This window comes from Barbus barbus (assembly GCF_936440315.1).
Source record: "Barbus barbus genome assembly, chromosome: 20".
Lineage (NCBI taxonomy): Eukaryota > Metazoa > Chordata > Actinopteri > Cypriniformes > Cyprinidae > Barbus > Barbus barbus.
In genome coordinates this window covers 15,020,808-15,038,612 of record NC_136748.1, presented here as the reverse complement: position 1 = coordinate 15,038,612, position 17,805 = coordinate 15,020,808, and the positions used below count along the sequence as shown (strand labels likewise).

Sequence of the window (17,805 nt, the reverse complement as noted above, 5' to 3'; positions counted from 1 at the left end):
TAGCCTCTACTCACTAATCACAGCTCAAAATGCACAGCTAATTATAATTATTGACTCCAGTAGAGTTTTTACTAATTAGCATGTTGTGAAGTAATATTATAAGCCTCCTAAAACATACCAACAATCCTATATACTATAATAATGTGCATCTCATAATACGCAGCATGAGAAACACAGCTTATTTCTGGGTTAAGTGATGTGCTTTATAAATCATGTAATCTAAATGAACCTCTTGCCTCTGTCCAGTATATGTGTGAGACATATTAATATACACTAAGAATGCAGGCCAAGCTGTTCCTACTTGCATTATATGTTGTTTGCAGGCTTGCTGACATCACAGGTTTGTGCTACTGAACTTTCTAATCACCTGGTCAGTGCACAATATACATATAAGATTATTACCATCCTCTATGCATTATTAATATCTTCTATTCCAATTATTTTGTTTAACAGAGTTTTACATTGAATTCATATTTATTTACAGTATGTAGTACCTGAAATTGGATTTGTTTGAAAAAATATATCCTGAAGTAATCGGTTTCTCTCACTAGGCCTTCCTAAGTGAAAATACAGAAAGCGAATGTAGGACTGAAGGTTTACTTTGCTTACATTTTATAGATTATAAAAAAATAACCAGCTGAGATATTGTGCATTTTGTGAAAACTGCAAGCTGCGCTGGATAAGGCGCCATGTCTTATCATATGCTACTGCAGGAAAATTAGTGATTACATTGAGCTCTGCATAAAGACAGAAGAGGGAGAGTGAGAAAGGGAGAGAGAGAATAGCTAATAGTGTTTATCAGCAGGCACTCATTATGAAGGTGCCAGAGGAGGTGATCAGCTGAAATAAATGGATATGTCAGTGGCATTAGGTGAAGGTGGAGACCCCCACTCTGCAGGCCATCCATAACCCAACAGTCAGTTCTGGCATATTCAGGTAGAACTCTAAGTCCTACAGTAAAAACAGACACTACTCTTTTATTTGGCTGGAGCTCTTAGTGACAGAAATCTATCTATCTATCCATCAATCTATCTATCTATCTATCTATCTATCTATCTATCTATCTATCTATCTATCTATCTATCTGTCTATCTGTCTATCTATCTATCTATCTATCTATCTATCTATCTATCTATCTATCTATCTATCTTTTGCTAGAGCATAAGCTCACTGTCTATCATTCTGTAATTGCCCTCTGCACTGAGGGCAAAAGGACACTGTGGCTCTGCAGTTGTTTAGTAATTTGCTGAGTGTGATACAAGAGTCATCAGCCTTTATGTGAAATCTCTTCTTTGCAGTGTGCTTATCGGGATGCATTCTGTGCTGGCTAAAAATACCATAAAATACCTCAAGTTATGCGTTTCATTTATTTAAATTTTGTTGAGGAGTAGTCCTTCCACTTACAGAACGTGCACTGTAGCTGTTTTTTCTAAGAAATATATTTTACTTTTATTGCTTCATTTGGTTCTCCACAGGGTGATTTTTGTCTGAAATAAATAAATATTTGATTTTATAGCCTCTTTGATTAATATTTGAGCTGCCTGTACACAACAATGTAGCATGAATTGTTGTTTAAATTGTTGCTATAGGCCTGTGATCAGTTTATACAGTTTTACATACTCATTAACACTACAAATTGTTAATGATTAGATGGTTATGCTTACCTCTCCAGAGTGTGACAAGCTCAGGAAAGATGGATTCCGCAGTTCCCAGTACTACTCCCAAAGCCCTGCCTTCTCTGCAACCAGCCTTTGTGAAAATGTGCACCTGGATGAGGAGAAGACAGAGAAGAAAAGGAAGGTAAACCTAACCTTAAACACACATTTAAACAGTCCTTCCCTTTACATTAGCATGCATGCTGCTGCTAGAAAAACAACTTTATTTTGTTTGGTGATGCAATATGTCATGCCATTTATAATCAATTTCCACACTTTATCATCAAAATCCTGTGAGTGAAAATGGCTTTTATTTATGTAGTCCAAGAATTGATTAATTGTTAAATTGTAATATAATGTAAGCTAATGTATGCTCATGTGTATGAAACAGACAAAGGCACAGTTTTCTCTTAAATACTCAACATGAAGACATGATTTGTGTCACTTGTTTTGCACTGCCTCCTAGTGGCTGTTTACATGCTATCAGTGTAGCCCCACACTACAATCAATGAGTAGAACTAGAAAATATTTGTTCCACATTCTGTAATCCTAAATAAAGGTAATGTCTCACTTCACTTGATGTTGTTTTGTTCTTTTATTTTCAATTTTTCTTTCCTCTCACCAAGCGGTTTAAAGTCCTAGACTGCCTATCACAGTCTTGCCTCTCTCTCTGCTGTCATTTGAGATCTTGGAAAAGAAAGGTACCGCTCTCACTGCAGTTGCTAGTCAGTGGTAGCGCTGTGCTTTGTGAAAGGTGGCTTCAGATCCTAACAAGTCCTCATAGCATCTTCATATACAACCTAATAGTGCAAGTCACCCGCCGCAAGAATGTTTTCACCTCAAAGACTTAGAGATATTGAGTATGGTAGATTACACAAATTAGACATTAATACATAATTAGATTGTGTATTTCCCTCAAGCAGTCTTGCAAATTTATAAGAACTGGTTATGCAAAGCAGGACAAAAGAATCAAAGTTGACTCTTTGCCAAAAAAATTAAAAAAATAAATAGAGACACATTATGGTTGAATACACTGACTGTAACACTGATCTCAAATTAGCATGAATAATTTAGAGAGTAGCTCTCCTCCATTCAGGGCTCCCCTGGGCTTATTGCTCAGAGAAATATTTTAGTCAGCCGACGTTACTGGAGGGAAATGCACTCCAAGAGTCTTTTTTTACTTTGCTCTTTTTGGAAAGCACTTAACTTAATTAACAAAAGAAATGACCAAATATCAGACAATACCCATCAATGAGCTTTGGCTAGGCTATCATTCACCGAAGCCTGACCTCATTAAAGTCTGTTTGTGTTGTGTTCAGGCTTCAGAGTCATCTAATGAAGAGGAGAAGCTTGTGTACTCGATGCCGCCTCAGACCCCACTGCTGGAACATGCCATGGACATCCAGAGAAGCTGGACCAGCTGTTTACCTTTGCCCACTCCTGAGGAGAAGATGAGACTACAGGCCCAGACGGTGGCCACTGATATCATTCCCATCAACATTACAGGTACATCCATTAAATATCACTTGTAATAATCTTAAAGGTTGGCTGTTTTAGAGCAGTGGCCTTAACTATTCTGTTGTTAATCACATATCTTTTCGGTAAACAGATATTTTGGACAGAAGAATAATAATATTTTAAGTGGGTTCCTATGAATATTTAAGTTCTTTTCAGCTACAGTTAGGGATGCACCAGTATTAAAACTCGGGCCAATAATCATTTTTACATTATAATAAGTAAAATGGATATTCATTTGAGATCTGCTAAATATAACATATAACAGTGTTATTAAATTATTAGTGTAAGCATAAGATGATGGCAAAGGTAGCCAATGTTGACACACATACATATATATATACCCAAAATGGACAAAACCTAATGAATTAAAAGAGTCTGTCTGACTCTGTATTATTTGTAGATATATCTTCCATTTTATTTGATGATCTTCAGGTTCACTTTATTTGTACCCATAGGTAGACTAGGTTTGCAGTGTTATGAGTTCTCACATCTTTCACATTTTACAGACACCACAAACATTAAACAACATGCATCTTGCATGCATCCCTAACTGCAATGTAGTGTTATGTTCTGACTCAGCGTGAGGAATGCCATTAATAAACACTGGTTTTCTCTGTTTTTACATCTTTAGGTGAGAACTTTGACCGTCAGGCCAGTTTGCGTCGCTCTGCAGCAAACACTGATACCATAATACGAAGACCCAAGAGGGTGCAAAGAAGAAAGACAATAACAGGAGTTCCTGACAACATCCAGACTGAACTAGGTGTGAATCCTATACATTGTTGCAATCCTATACAGTACATTGTGCCCCTCTCAAACAACGTAAAGGTGCACTCACTCACTTTTTTTTTTTTTGCAGCAATTAGAAATTTTATACATGAAGGAATGAATAGTGCTTTAACAAAAATTATTTACCCAAACCAAAAATCTGTGCAGTCATATCAGTAATCTAATAAAGCTGTTTTATTTTCTGTCACCTCCTACACTCTTAAAAATAAAGGTGCTTAAAAGGTTTTCACAACGATGACATAGAAGAACCATTTTTAGTTCCACAGAGAACCATTCAGTCAAAGGTTCTTTAAAGAACCATCTACCTTTTTATAATCTACAGAAAGGTTCTTCAGATGTTAAAGGTTCTTAATGGAACCATTTAGACAAAAAGGTTCTTCTATAGCATTGTGAAGCACTTTATTTTTAAGAGTGTAGGGGTTGGTAAGACCCATTGTTGGCCATTTTCACTGTTGGAAATGTATTAATCTGACTGCTAGTATAGAATTTGTGTAATGGCACTGGTACTTAAAGTTTTATTTTTCAGCATGATGCTGTGTTTGTCACTAGGTGTCAGTGTAGTCCAAGATGACTGCCATGTTTAGGCAAAATAAGGATAAAATTAAGGATAAAATCCTAAAAACAAGGATTAAAAATGAATGCATCTTTAAGTACATGTTGGAACCTTTATAGATTTCTAGATTTTTAAATCTGAATTATTTCACTATTTTAGTGAATTATTTATTTTACTGATTATTATATTATTATAATATATATTATTACTATATCCTGTTTATTTATTTTCTATATTCTAACTACATTCATTTATATATATATATATATATATATATATATATATATATATATATATATATATATATATATATATTGTCATTAAGAAAATCAAGTGCAAACATACACCATATATCTATAATTCCCATTCCTTATCTTCTTACAGCAAATAAAGAACAAGATGACAGAATTCACTCAATGTGTATGGCAGATCAGTACTCCACCCTCAGTCGAGTGGGAAGTGTAAACTCCACCCTGAGACGCTTAGACACCCGCGACTCCAGTTGCCAAACAGAAGAGGTGAAGACTGTTCCACCCTCAGTACGCAGAATCAGAGCACAGAGAGGCCATGGAATTGCTGCCCAAATGGCCAGCGTCTCCTCCTCAAGCAGCATTTCCACCATGAGTGACTGTAATGGCATTAGTTACACTCAGCTTAATGACAGTGATCAGAGCTTTCACAGTTTGCCATGCCAAGGTTCTCACATCTCGCATCAACACTGTGAACCAAAGTACACCAGCTCCCCCTATAGGATAAATTCTGGCTCTACAAGCTCCTTGTCCTACCAGTTTGACATGCAGCATGGTTCTTCATTGTCACTGCATATGCTCTCCGATTCCAGAAACAGTACATTAAACAGCCCCAAACTTGCTGAAAATCCAAATTCCCAAGGCTCTGATCAAAATAATAGCCCAAGCTTGTTCAGTCTCAGTGGTGCCCTACAGAACTCCATTCTTTACGGACACAAAAGAACAGAGGATAACCAGATGCAATCACCTCATTCTTCAGCCCAGTTACTTAGTACTGCTGATGCCTCATTGTCGGCTGTCTCCTCCTGCTACGAATCCACAACCTCCCTCTGTACAGGCATCCATACAGAGACTGAGTCACAGTGCAGCACACTTGATGGCAGAAACTGCAGCAGTCGTAACTGTGTCCACAGGGATTCCAACTTCTCGGAAAGCAGCAATCAAAGCTGCAGCACTCTAACCACTGACAAGTGTACGTATGAAGTTTCTCCAAAGGACAATGTCACCTCAAGTTGCTCCTCACCTGTCAGCCATTTATACAATAGTGAAGAACATTCTCCCAGCAAGACGGACTCAAGCTCATTGTTCTCTGTTGACAATGAAGGCTATTACACCTCCATGAGCCTGGACTCCGGTTTGAAGTCGCATAGTCATGGCTCCATCAATAAAGTGGGAGATGCAAGGCACAGTTTGTATGAGTGCAAGGACCACCACAGTCAAGGGGATCGTGCAAGTCTGCACAGCAACCGCTCCCTGACTCGCAGCATTTCCCTGCGGAAAGCCAAGAAGCCCCCACTCCCTCCAGCGAGAACTGATTCCTTAAGGCGCAAACCTCAGAGGAAGTCTCACCACAATGGTTCGGTCCTTAGTGAGCAATTGATCTCCAGTCTCCAGCAGTCCTTAGACCTTGACCTAAAACCTTGCTCTGAACAGGCACCCTGCAGTGGGTTTGAAGACCCTTGGGTACTCCGACCCAGAAGCCAGAGCACCATAAGTGCAACAAGCAGTGGGATGTCTGCACCAGCTGGTGTTTGTTCAGTCACACCCACACACAGTGATAGCAGCAGTCAGCGTTCAGACTATGCAGAGTCCTGGGACTTCTACATGGATTACCAAGGTTCACGGTGTAACCAGAGTCTATACTCCCAAATCACAAGATCTGCAAGTGCTGAGGAGAATCAATTAATCATGGGCAATGCACCCTACAACATCGGATTCCCATCGTCCCACTGCAACAGAAATGGTATTCAGTCAAAATTGGCCTCATCACCTGACAAGGTTCATCGTCTGACGTCACCATCAAGTGGTTATTCAAGTCAGTCCAACACTCCGACTGCAGGCACCCCAGTTACTTCTCTAAGAGCAAAATCTCCTGTAGGAAGGCCGAAGCCAAAAGTGCCTGAAAGAAAGTCCTCCCTGCAGTCTTCTGTGTCATCCTCCTCTACATCCTTGTCCTCTAACACCTCAGATTCCATCAGAAGCATACCGCTACCTCCACCTCTTCCTGACATGACCATTACATCATGTGAATCACCTAGCCCCGCTTCTTGCTCTCCAACAGCAGCTAGGGTAGACTCAACTCCACCTCTTCCTTTTCTACCTGACTTGGAAGAGAGACATAATTCACTTTCAGATTCATCCACAACATATGAAAAGTGTGACACTATTGATTTCCCTCCTCCCCCACCAATGGTTTCTGAATCTCTGTCAAGCGATGAAAGTACAAATAGTCCTCCACCTCCTTCACTGCTTCCTCCCGAACCTTCACTGTACATTCTATCTCCTCCTCCACCCCCTTCACCATTACTTGAGAGGAGTCTTCAAACAGCAGCCATTTTGGACACAGAGAGTTGTCTTACATCTAAGAAGGCTGTGGAAATTGAAAAAGCACTTAACATCAACCACACTGGAGAGCAAGAGACGACTCGGGGACCAATAATCACTGCCCAAGCTCTACAGATGGTGCAGTTAAGACCTGTCAAGCTCAAGCAAATAGAAGATATTTTTACAGCAGTCAGTTTTGATGATTTTGATGACCAAGCATATAACCATTCTGAAACAAACTCAGGAAAGTCCCTGGAAACTGAGACTACAGAACAAACATTGACTGCCATCTGTGTTAGCCGGTCAGAAAATGGTATGGCTACATCTGAACATGAATATTTAGTTAACAAATTTCTACAAGATTTCCCTGAGGCATCAACTGGTTCTTTACCTCTTGGCCCAGATGAACATGTCAGCAATACTGGGAAGAATGTTTCAGTGTACCTTTCTGAGACACCTCCAGTTTTATCTTCCAATGAGCTTCTGCAATGCACAAACTCATCCGCTTCTTCTCAAAGTTCTCAGCTGAAACAGAAGCCTCCTATATCACCTAAGAAACCACCCATTATGCGCCTACCTGTCTCTAATGGACTCAAGCTTCAACAGGTTCATGAGGCACAAGAAATACTTGAGTCAGGGCAACTGAATGGCACATCCTTGACAAACGCAGTTAATTTCCAAGCAATTCCTTTGGACCTTGAGGTTGAGGAAGAGAGTGACTCAGACTCTTCAACCCCTGTGGTCAAAAGCAGACTGTCTCTGAGCAGTGAGTTGTCATTAAGTAGTCTGCAAGACCTGCAACTCTCTGATCTCATTTTTCATGAGCATGACCTCAGCCTAAGTGATAAGGACTTTGGGCTCTGTGATGATAAATGTACATCAGATGATGGTTCAAGCAGCAGCTCGGGATCCATCAGCTTTAAAGAGGACGAACATGAGGAAAATGGTAAGGGCTTCTATTATTACTTGCCTAAAAAGTTTGTGTATGAAGGATCACTTTAGTGTGCCAAACAATGATTGTGCCATTTGATCATGCATCTAAATTTACTATCAGCTTTGGATCCATCTGCAAAGCTGCATTTTGAATTACTAGATAATATTATGTTTATTAGGTTATACGCTCTGTATTTAATAGCCTCAATGATCATTATCATCTTTTTTTTCCCGAAAAGTTAAAGTAAATTGGTTTAATATAGTTCTATCAACACCCCTCCAACACTCCCATGCATCCCCTTTGTGAGAGAAGCACAGTGGATGCTCTTCATTACCACCCTCACAGGTCCTGTTTTATGTGTTATAGGAATGACTACAACTCTATGATTCTTTTTATCTGTTACATAACTAGTTATCCTTGAATCAGCTAAGAAAGTTGAATGAGAGCCCTTGAGTGTGTGATGGTTAGCGGGTTTAGACTATAATATCCTCAAGCCTCTGCGGTGCTCACTAAAGTGCAGTTATTGCACAACAGCAGTTGAATGTGAATAAATGTGAATAATTTAAGGAGCAGAAAATGTCTGTTGTAGCATGGGTTTTATGCCTTTCTGATTTTCAGTCAGTGTAGGCTCAGTCTCCATTGTTTCTTCTCACTTTGAGAGGTAAGCTGAGTGTTTGTGTGTGGGTTGTAGGTGCTGTGTTTGACTCAAGCACTGAAAGCGCATCTAGCATTAACATTAACGGAGAGGCTGTGGGGGAGATGGTGACGCCTGTTCGTCCCCGTACTACAGAGGACCTCTTTGCTGCCATTCATAGGTAATGTGATGTTTTCTTTTATTTAGCCAGTAAAGCCTGCATTATGCATAAGTAAAAATGTTATTTGGATAAATAAGCATAAAACTGCTGTAGGCTGTGTTTAAAAAGGTAATGTAGGTTAAAGGTTTTTACTATCGTAATATGTACCATCATAATGGATCATTTACTTAGTTTTATTACTTTAGTTTCTCTTGCACTACTCAATATGAATCAAAGTTTTATACATTTGCATGAAAAGTATTGCATTTCATTTGTATTGACCTGTAAAAACACCTGACATCATTTATGCAGGAAAGGTCAGAATATTTAATCCTCACTCACTTTGTTGTGCCAATTCATTTTAATGTGATTAGTGATCAGATCATAAAAATAATTTTGTTTTTTCTAATAAACCGGGTTGAGAAAAATTCTGAATTTCAGAACTGGCTAATAATTACAGGAAGAGGATTTAAATATATCTTTTTCCCTCATATTAGATAAATTTAGCCAGCAAACAGATTTTTTTTATTTATGCCACAGAACATCACAAAATAAAAAACTCCATATAGTGTGTATGTTTATAGATGTTATGTTTATGGGTTATTCATAAGGAAAAACTTAATTCATATAGTAAACTCTATGTAAAATTACATTAATTACTAAATTTTAATTCAGCTTTAATACTTTTATTTATTTTGATGCACACAACCATGATAACAGATGAGCTATTCATTCTTTCATCAGAATCGATATGAAATGAATAATATAATTTTTAAGAAATAATAAACTAATATAGATATTTTCAATTTACACAAATTTTTTAACTCAATTGTTTGGCTGATGCAAAGTTCTATAGAATGCCTTTTAGTATCTCTTTGTATTGAAATATTATTAATTAATAATTAAGACCCTGGTATTTTGGATGGTCTGGACAATGTTTATGATGCCGACTTTAATGACAAACTGGGATCTTTTAATCATTCAGTTTTATTGTTATTAGAGTTGTGTCATGTGTTCATGCATTTGTGTTGAATCATTTGTCTAAACGTGTCATCTGGAGCAGTCTACGTAGACAGAACATGAACATCCAATTACAGGTGTGGATTGGACTGGCAAGTAATCAGGTTGTTGCTGGTGTTGTCTCCTTGTAGTTTGGCTAGGGTCAGATTACACCCATAATCCAGTAGCTCCAGTAAGAATTGATTATCCTCTTTTTTGCCCTCTCTAATCCCTAAACTCTATTTCACAGTGTTTGTATTGTGGTGTCGCACCTTTTGTTAGGTTTATAAGTTAAATGAACTATGTATTTCAACCAAACTGAAAGTTAGCAAACAGAGGTGGGAATATTATTCTGGTATGACTGTCGTAGTGTTGTAGAACAGAACTAAAAAGCACGATGCAGTGGTGTTCTTAGAAGTTTTGTCATTATCAATTTGTGTGAATCAAAGTTTAATGCCTAGAAAGAGCTCATTTCCAAGTGCTCCGATTAAACAGCTTAAGGGAAAATGATGTCCTGAATCTTAAGGAAACATGGTGATAGATGAGGAATTATTTAAATACAAAGATATTTTCTTAGGGTATAGCAGAATACAAAAATGATTTATCATAACTCCTACAACATAATAAAAGCATTAAAGTACTAAAATAGTAGTATCTAGTTATGTGTTATCTGATAACCTTCGAAACTGATAATCTTCAAACCTAAAATTCATTATAATGTTGAATCCCTTCTAAAGTATTTTTCACAACATTTTTTTCAAAGTAGACAGTACCATCTGTTTACAGTCCTATAACAAATGACAGTCACACTTTCACTTATTAATAGATTTTAAAAAATGGCTTACCTGAGAACCTGTCCTGCTGTCTGTTAATCCACAGGTCAAAGAGGAAGGTCCTGGGCCGTGGCGACTCTGAAGAGGAACGCTGCCGTAACATCCTCCCTTCCCCACCTGTCACTCCAACAGGCTCTTGCCCCAGCCTAACTTCATTGCCACGTCAGACCGGCTCCATTCAGCGCAACCTGCGGCGCTCATCCATGAGCAATGACAGTTTTAAAGCTCTGCTTCTCAAGAAGGGCAGCCGTTCAGAGTCCAGCTTCCGCATGTCAGCCACTGAGATTCTCAAAAGCACAAACCCCCGTTTTCAGAGGGCTAATTCAGAGCATGCAGAATCTAACGGACTGTGCACCTCTCCAACAAGCAGCAGGAGAGCACATGAAGAGTGGGCACGTACGGAGGGAGCCTTGCCCCGTCTTACAGCTGGACTACCAACTCTAAAATATGGGCGTTCACGCACACCACCTTCTGCAGCCAGCAGCCGGTACAACAGCCGTAGCCGCATTCCCAGTGGGCCAATGACTGCCATCTGCGAAAAAGAGGGAGAGATGGCTGAGTCTACAGACTGCTGCATTAGCGCTGAAAGTCATTTTGCCCTGCCCATATCCTCCAGCAGCACGGTCTGCGTTCAAGGCAGCACTTAGGGCTGTCAACTCAACCCTAACAACTTGTAAAAGATAGCTGTCCATTCAATATGAAGACCGCAGAGGTCTAAACTCTGGCTGGAAGGCCATGCTTGTGCTGGCCGATAGCAGGGGGAAGTTTCTGTGATTCTGTAACTGTAGATTTGCTCTTTTCCCTGAGTGAAAGCTTTCATAAAACATTAGTGTTCTCAAAAAATGTGATATTAACAGAGGGTTATTGGTTTTGTTAAATCGAATGTTCTTAGCTTGCTGTATGCAGGTTAGGAGAATAAGAAAATGTATGTTTCCTTGGTGGTAAGTTGAGGAACGAATAAATGGAAGCAGAATGTCATTGAGGGATTTTGTTTTGAATGGTCCGTGCTGATGTGTTTCTGCCTCTGTGACAATGGAAGCACCTAACCAAAGTGAGCACTGAAACTCTGAATTCACAGAACCCACATCCAGATCACATTCGTGGAAGAGGTGGTGTCAATGAAGTATTGGAATTATCAAGCATGAGAAGTTTGAAGGGTGGCACATGACTGTTATGGTGAAGTTGCTAAAGAATGAGTGTGGAGATGAAATTGAGTTTTAAGAAGTGTTAAGAGACAGATTTAAAATGTATATTTTACGCACCTTTACATTCTTCGTTTCTTTTCAGTTGTGTCCAACAATCTTCAGTTAGAGCAACGAGAGAGATGGGACTCTATCTAAACAGAAAGTTATTCAGTTAATGCAAGCCAATTCAAACTAACTAAATAGAATTTTATCTGTTTACAGTTAGACGATAATAATAGTTCGCTATACTTTAACAGTGTAAATAATCCAGCCTTTACAAACCATTCAGTTTCATTTATAGAAAATGAAAGTGTCTATTTAGGTCTCTATATTCTTCAGAAGCTGAGAAATTCCTTGCCTTTGTCTGTCTCACATTTTCCCAATATGTCAATTTGTACATTTTTATATTTCTTATTTCCAAAGGGAGGTACTGTTTAGTCCATTTACTAGTACTGCGTGCACCTGAATGTTCCTCTTCCCATAGTAGTATACACCAGCAGAATGGCCGTAGAGAAATGGTAAAAGGCCTTGTGAGATGCAAGTGTTTCTGTGAAAGAAATAAAAATGGCATTACTCATAAACAATTACTTGTTTTCTGTGAAATATATGCATATTAGTTCTGATCTACTTTATATTACAGAAGTGACTACAGTAAGATGACCCACACTCCACTGACGTCATATAGGTAATCACATCTGATTGTCATTATCCTTGCTGAGATTTACAGAGCACAGACAAGGCCAAGTTCGTGCCTGGCCAAATATAGGACAGTCTGCATTCTGCTCCAGCACAAAAATGTCCACATTGCTGCAATGATGTCAATATTTACTGTGATGATGTTTTTAATCGTTAAACTACTGTATAACAATATAAACCTGTGAAAATTCTATGAATGGTCAGAGTATCAAACAACAAGTTTTTAATATGGATTACATTTTACATTTACATTTATTCATTTAGCTGACGCTTTTATCCAAAGCGACTTACAATTGCTATATATGTCAGAGGTCGCACGCCTCTGGAGCAACTAGGGGTTAAGTGTCTTGCTCAGGGACACATTGGTGTCTCACAGTGGATTCGAACCCGGGTCTCTCACACCAAAGGCATGTGTCTTATCCACTGTGCCATCACCACCCCATTACCAATTAAATGATTTAATATATTAGGTAATTGCACTTTAGCACATTAAAAGCTGAAGCAACTGAATCAGTGTTTAACCAACCCGTTCCGTTCTCATCAATCTGCGTATAAATAACATGGCTTTACACTTTCCAATTGCGTATAATGCATACGCCAAAAGTCAATTTTGCGTGCATATGATACACCAATCCTTCCCATTAACTTCTGTGGAGAGCAGATGCGTACAAACACCACGCAGCAGATCTGATTTGGCCAAATTAATTGAAGATCTGATTTGTCACGTGACAAGTTAAACTAGCATTTCCAGACTCTCGCTTTTTAGACAGATGCGTTCAATAAAAATAAACATGGAAAGAAAAGCAGACTCTGAGGTGTGGACAGATATCATGTACTGTTAGAACGGGAAGAGACTGTTAAGGTACTGTTGATCTGTTAAGGTTAATAATAAAAAAAATATAAACTTAATATAAACTTGGATATAAACACTCTGACTACTTACAATGGGCACAATTTGCATGAGAGTTGAGGCAATGGCCAGTGACAGCAGTAGGAGTAAAAGTCGTAGAATTTTGTACGAATATTGTATTTTGTAATATTGTATGAATTTGCTGACTTGTTAAATTGTATGAATTATTACTACTTCGACATGACACTTTGTTGGGGGTTCTTGCTGATGGGGCCGAGGGATAAGCGTGATAAACAAAGTTTAAGAAACATCAAATGCTGTGCAAAATGTATCTGCAGTACAGTTCAGTCAAGGTGCTGAGACCAACACAGACATACCATTTGAAGTGTTTGCCTTTGCAGCTTTTGGTCTTCTCCGTAAACGCACAATACAGCCAAAATCAAATCCCAGGACAGGCCCTCCTTTGGTCTTCCCTTTCAGCTAAAACAAAGAGAAATACATGTTAAGACAGTGTGTTAAAAATAATCTGTTACCAAAATACTTATGTTATTATTAACACATAAAATAAGGATATTATAAGTAACAAAACCTGTGAAGGAAACAAGGATCTATTCTGGGTCCTTTACTTTTTACGTTGTACATCAATGATCTTCCATCCGTCTGTCCTAACACTAACATTCAAATGTATGCAGATGACACTGTTATTTATATACACGGAAGTAGTGTGTCACAAGTTGCAAATGAACTTACAGAATCCTGGTTCATGTTGCAGCTTGGCTAGAACAATGCTGCTTACAGTTAAACATCTCTAAAACAGTGTGTATATTTATCACCAAAACTAAGAATTTAAGTATAGTGCCAGATGTATTTGTTTCAGGGGAAAGATTACAAGTTGTATCTGAATATAAGTACCTTGGTATTCTGATTGATTCCAAACTTTCATTTAAGGCGCAGGTTAAAAAGGTCTGTAATCGGGTCAGATTTAGTTTATCAAATTTTAGATTTATTCGTGATTATATGTCGTCTGACGCTGCTTTGATGTATATGCATTCCATGATTATTTCTCATATTACTTACTGTTTAACTACTGTTTAGTCTTTGTATAAACAATCACTAAAAACTCTTGATAAGAAATCAGTTCGGTTTCATCATTGCTCAATATTAAAAAAATACAATTTGCTAAGCTGGGATAACTTGATCAAATATGTACATATTTGTCTGCTGTTTAAGACTATATAACAACTGCTCACCGATCTACAAGGGGTGGGGAAAGAGGGGACTGTATTATTCCTCTCAAAAGAAGTAACTTTAGTCAATCTGTATTCTCGGTCAAAGCTGCAAGGGAATGGAACTTTGTCCCATCAACAATTAGACGATTGCATACATTTGGCTCTTTTCAGTCTCATCTTAAAAAATGGTTACTGACAACTCAGCACTGTCAACATTAGTATTGTATTCTTGACAATAGACTTCTTTGTACTAATTGCTCTTGGTTAAGTTGCTCTCTTCTGCTGCCATCTTTCTCTTTCTCTCTCTCTCTTTCTCTCTCTCTTTCCTTTTTCTCATGTTTACTTTGTTTTAGATAATTCACGTATATTTTGTATTTTAGTAGTGATTTCTCTGTGTGTGAATTTGTTTTCTGTAATTATTATTATTTTTTATTTTATTTTTTCTCTTTTCTCTCCATATGATGTGTATATGTGTGATGCTCTGTCTCTGATTTTAGGGTGACCTTTTAACATTTTGTCAAGGGTCTACAGATGAAAAACAGCCTTTTGGGCTAATTCTGGCACGTTTACATTTATGTTATTAATGTGCATTGCCCCTGTAAATAAATAAACTAAACTAAAAGCTAACTGTACATATACTGATACAGGCTAACTGTACATACTGTATACTGATACAGGCTAACTGTACATACACTGATACAGGCTAACTGTACATACTGTATACTGATACAGGCTAACTGTACATACACTGATACAGGCTAACTGTACATATACTGATACAGGCTAACTGTACATACACTGATACAGGCTAACTGTACATATACTGAAACAGGCTAACTGTACATACACTGATACAGGCTAACTGTACATACTGTATACTGATACAGGCTAACTGTACATACACTGATACAGGCTAACTGTACATATACTGATACAGGCTAACTATATACTGATACAGGCTAACTGTACATACACTGATACAGCTGGTTAACTGTACATATACTGATACAGGCTAACTGTACATACACTGATACAGGCAAACTGTACATACACTGATACAGCTGGCTAACTGTACATATACTGATACAGGCTAACTGTACATACACTGATACAGGCAAACTGTACATACACTGATACAGCTGGCTAACTGTACATATACTGATACAGGCTAACTGTACATACACTGATACAGGCTAACTGTACATATACAGGCTAACTGTACATACACTGATACAGACTAACTGTACATACACTGATACAGGCTAACTGTACATATACAGGCTAACTGTACATACACTGATACAGGCTAACTGTACATATACAGGCTAACTGTACATACACTGATACAGGCTAACTGTACATACACTGATACAGGCTAACTGTACATACACTGATACAGGCTAACTGTACATATACAGGCTAACTGTACATACACTGATACAGGCTAACTGTACATATACAGGCTAACTGTACATACACTGATACAGGCTAACTGTACATATACAGGCTAACTGTACATACACTGATACAGGCTAACTGTACATACACTGATACAGGCTAACTGTACATACACTGATACAGGCTAACTGTACATATACTGATACAGGCTAACTGTACATATACTGATACAGGCTAACTGTACATATACAGGCTAACTGTACATACACTGATACAGGCTAACTGTACATACTGATACAGGCTAACTGTACATACACTGATACAGGCTAACTGTACATATACAGGCTAACTGTACATACACTGATACAGGCTCACTGTACATATACAGGCTAACTGTACATACACTGATACAGGCTAACTGTACATATACAGGCTAACTGTACATACACTGATACAGGCTAACTGTACATATACTGATACAGGCTAACTGTACATACACTGATACAGGCTAACTGTACATACACTGATACAGGCTAACTGTACATACACTGATACAGGCTAACTGTACATATACTGATACAGGCTAACTGTTAAAACACTTTGGTTAGAGCAGCAAAGCCATGTCTATTTTTTAAAGGGGAGAATACATAGCTAGATCTTAAACAGTGGATCGTTTAGCATATATCACAATTGCCCAGTAAATCTGCTCGGTGTAAAGAATTAAGCCATTATAGAGGTAACAGAACAAGCTGCTTTGAATCGATGTGTTTTGTGGATGCTATGCAAATAAATAATGAACCAAGTTGAAGATTCCTTATTATTAGAGATGCCGAACAATGATAAGAGATCAAATGAATGAATGAATGAAACTTAATCCTTAACGTTACAAACAAGTGGCCGGGGATCAAAGAGCTGCCACAGATAATATTTCCATATACGATTTTCTTTTATTTGTGGTGTGAGGGCGAACAGTTTAATGCAAATCACTGTATATATTAAATCTACAGAGATCAATTATTAAGCCATATCTTATTTGAGTTAAGTTACCGAGTTTCAGTTCAACTTTCATCCGAGTTCCGTAGTGAATGCAGACATTTTATAGGCTATTTTATGTTTATGTGATTCAACTTAACGCTTACTGTATCAACACAGGGTTAATCAAAAGCAGAGGTATTTAATGCAGACACCGATGAGGCCTGTGGCATCTGTTAATGTCTGCAGGAAATATCTCGTTTTTCACACCGGCCGTGCAAAGGGCTATGACAAATGATGTCAAGTGAGCCTTAACCACTCCAACGCGATCTTAAGTAGAATAATAGAAATATTAAATAATATCATTGTGTATATTCACTCTATTATCCAGCCTCCGCTGTAGCTACCGTGACCTAAATTCCCAGAATGCATTGCTGCTGTGACGACACATTCCCAGACGCACAGTCAAATTAAATTCACAAAATAAATATTTTTATATTATCTCCTTTAAAAACGTATGTTACAGGTTTTAAATTTAATTGTTAAAAACATCTCTTTATGGGAAGCAGTTTAAAAAAAATGAGTCATGGTTAATCACATGCTAACTTCAAACAGTTCACTGAATTAAAAAAAACTGTAGCTTTTATACAGACGGTATTTAGGCAACTATAGAGCCTACTTTTTTAGCTTTTATGCTACAGACTCATTAACTTTTTTTTTTTTTGTTCTTGTTAACTATTTTCCTAATCTAATTTAACCCCTAGGACAAACCCCCAGCAAACATAAAATGGAAATTCTCACAAGGCTGTTTCACAAAGAATTGAATTG

At 38.0% G+C, this 17,805-nt stretch overlaps 1 protein-coding gene across 5 annotated transcripts in view; it reads left to right on the top strand.

Annotated features, from left to right (window-relative positions):
• The window catches only part of LOC306886596 (NHS-like protein 1), a 51,447-nt gene extending 39,015 nt beyond the window's left edge, over positions 1-12,432 (top strand). For 3 of the 5 annotated variants that reach the window (XM_079443848.1, XM_079443850.1, XM_079443847.1), the window contains exons 3-9: positions 1,673-1,800; positions 2,282-2,356; positions 2,975-3,161; positions 3,805-3,936; positions 4,900-8,034; positions 8,714-8,837; positions 10,695-12,432. In XM_079443848.1, the coding sequence (XP_079299974.1) occupies positions 1,673-1,800; positions 2,282-2,356; positions 2,975-3,161; positions 3,805-3,936; positions 4,900-8,034; positions 8,714-8,837; positions 10,695-11,295 (4,382 nt within the window). In that variant the 3' untranslated portion in view covers positions 11,296-12,432. The remainder of the gene's footprint in view (positions 1-1,672; positions 1,801-2,281; positions 2,357-2,974; positions 3,162-3,804; positions 3,937-4,899; positions 8,035-8,713; positions 8,838-10,694) is intronic. The other 2 variants (XM_079443849.1, XM_079443851.1) reach the window with 1 other exon arrangement.
• Positions 12,433-17,805: the final 5,373 nt, after the last annotated feature.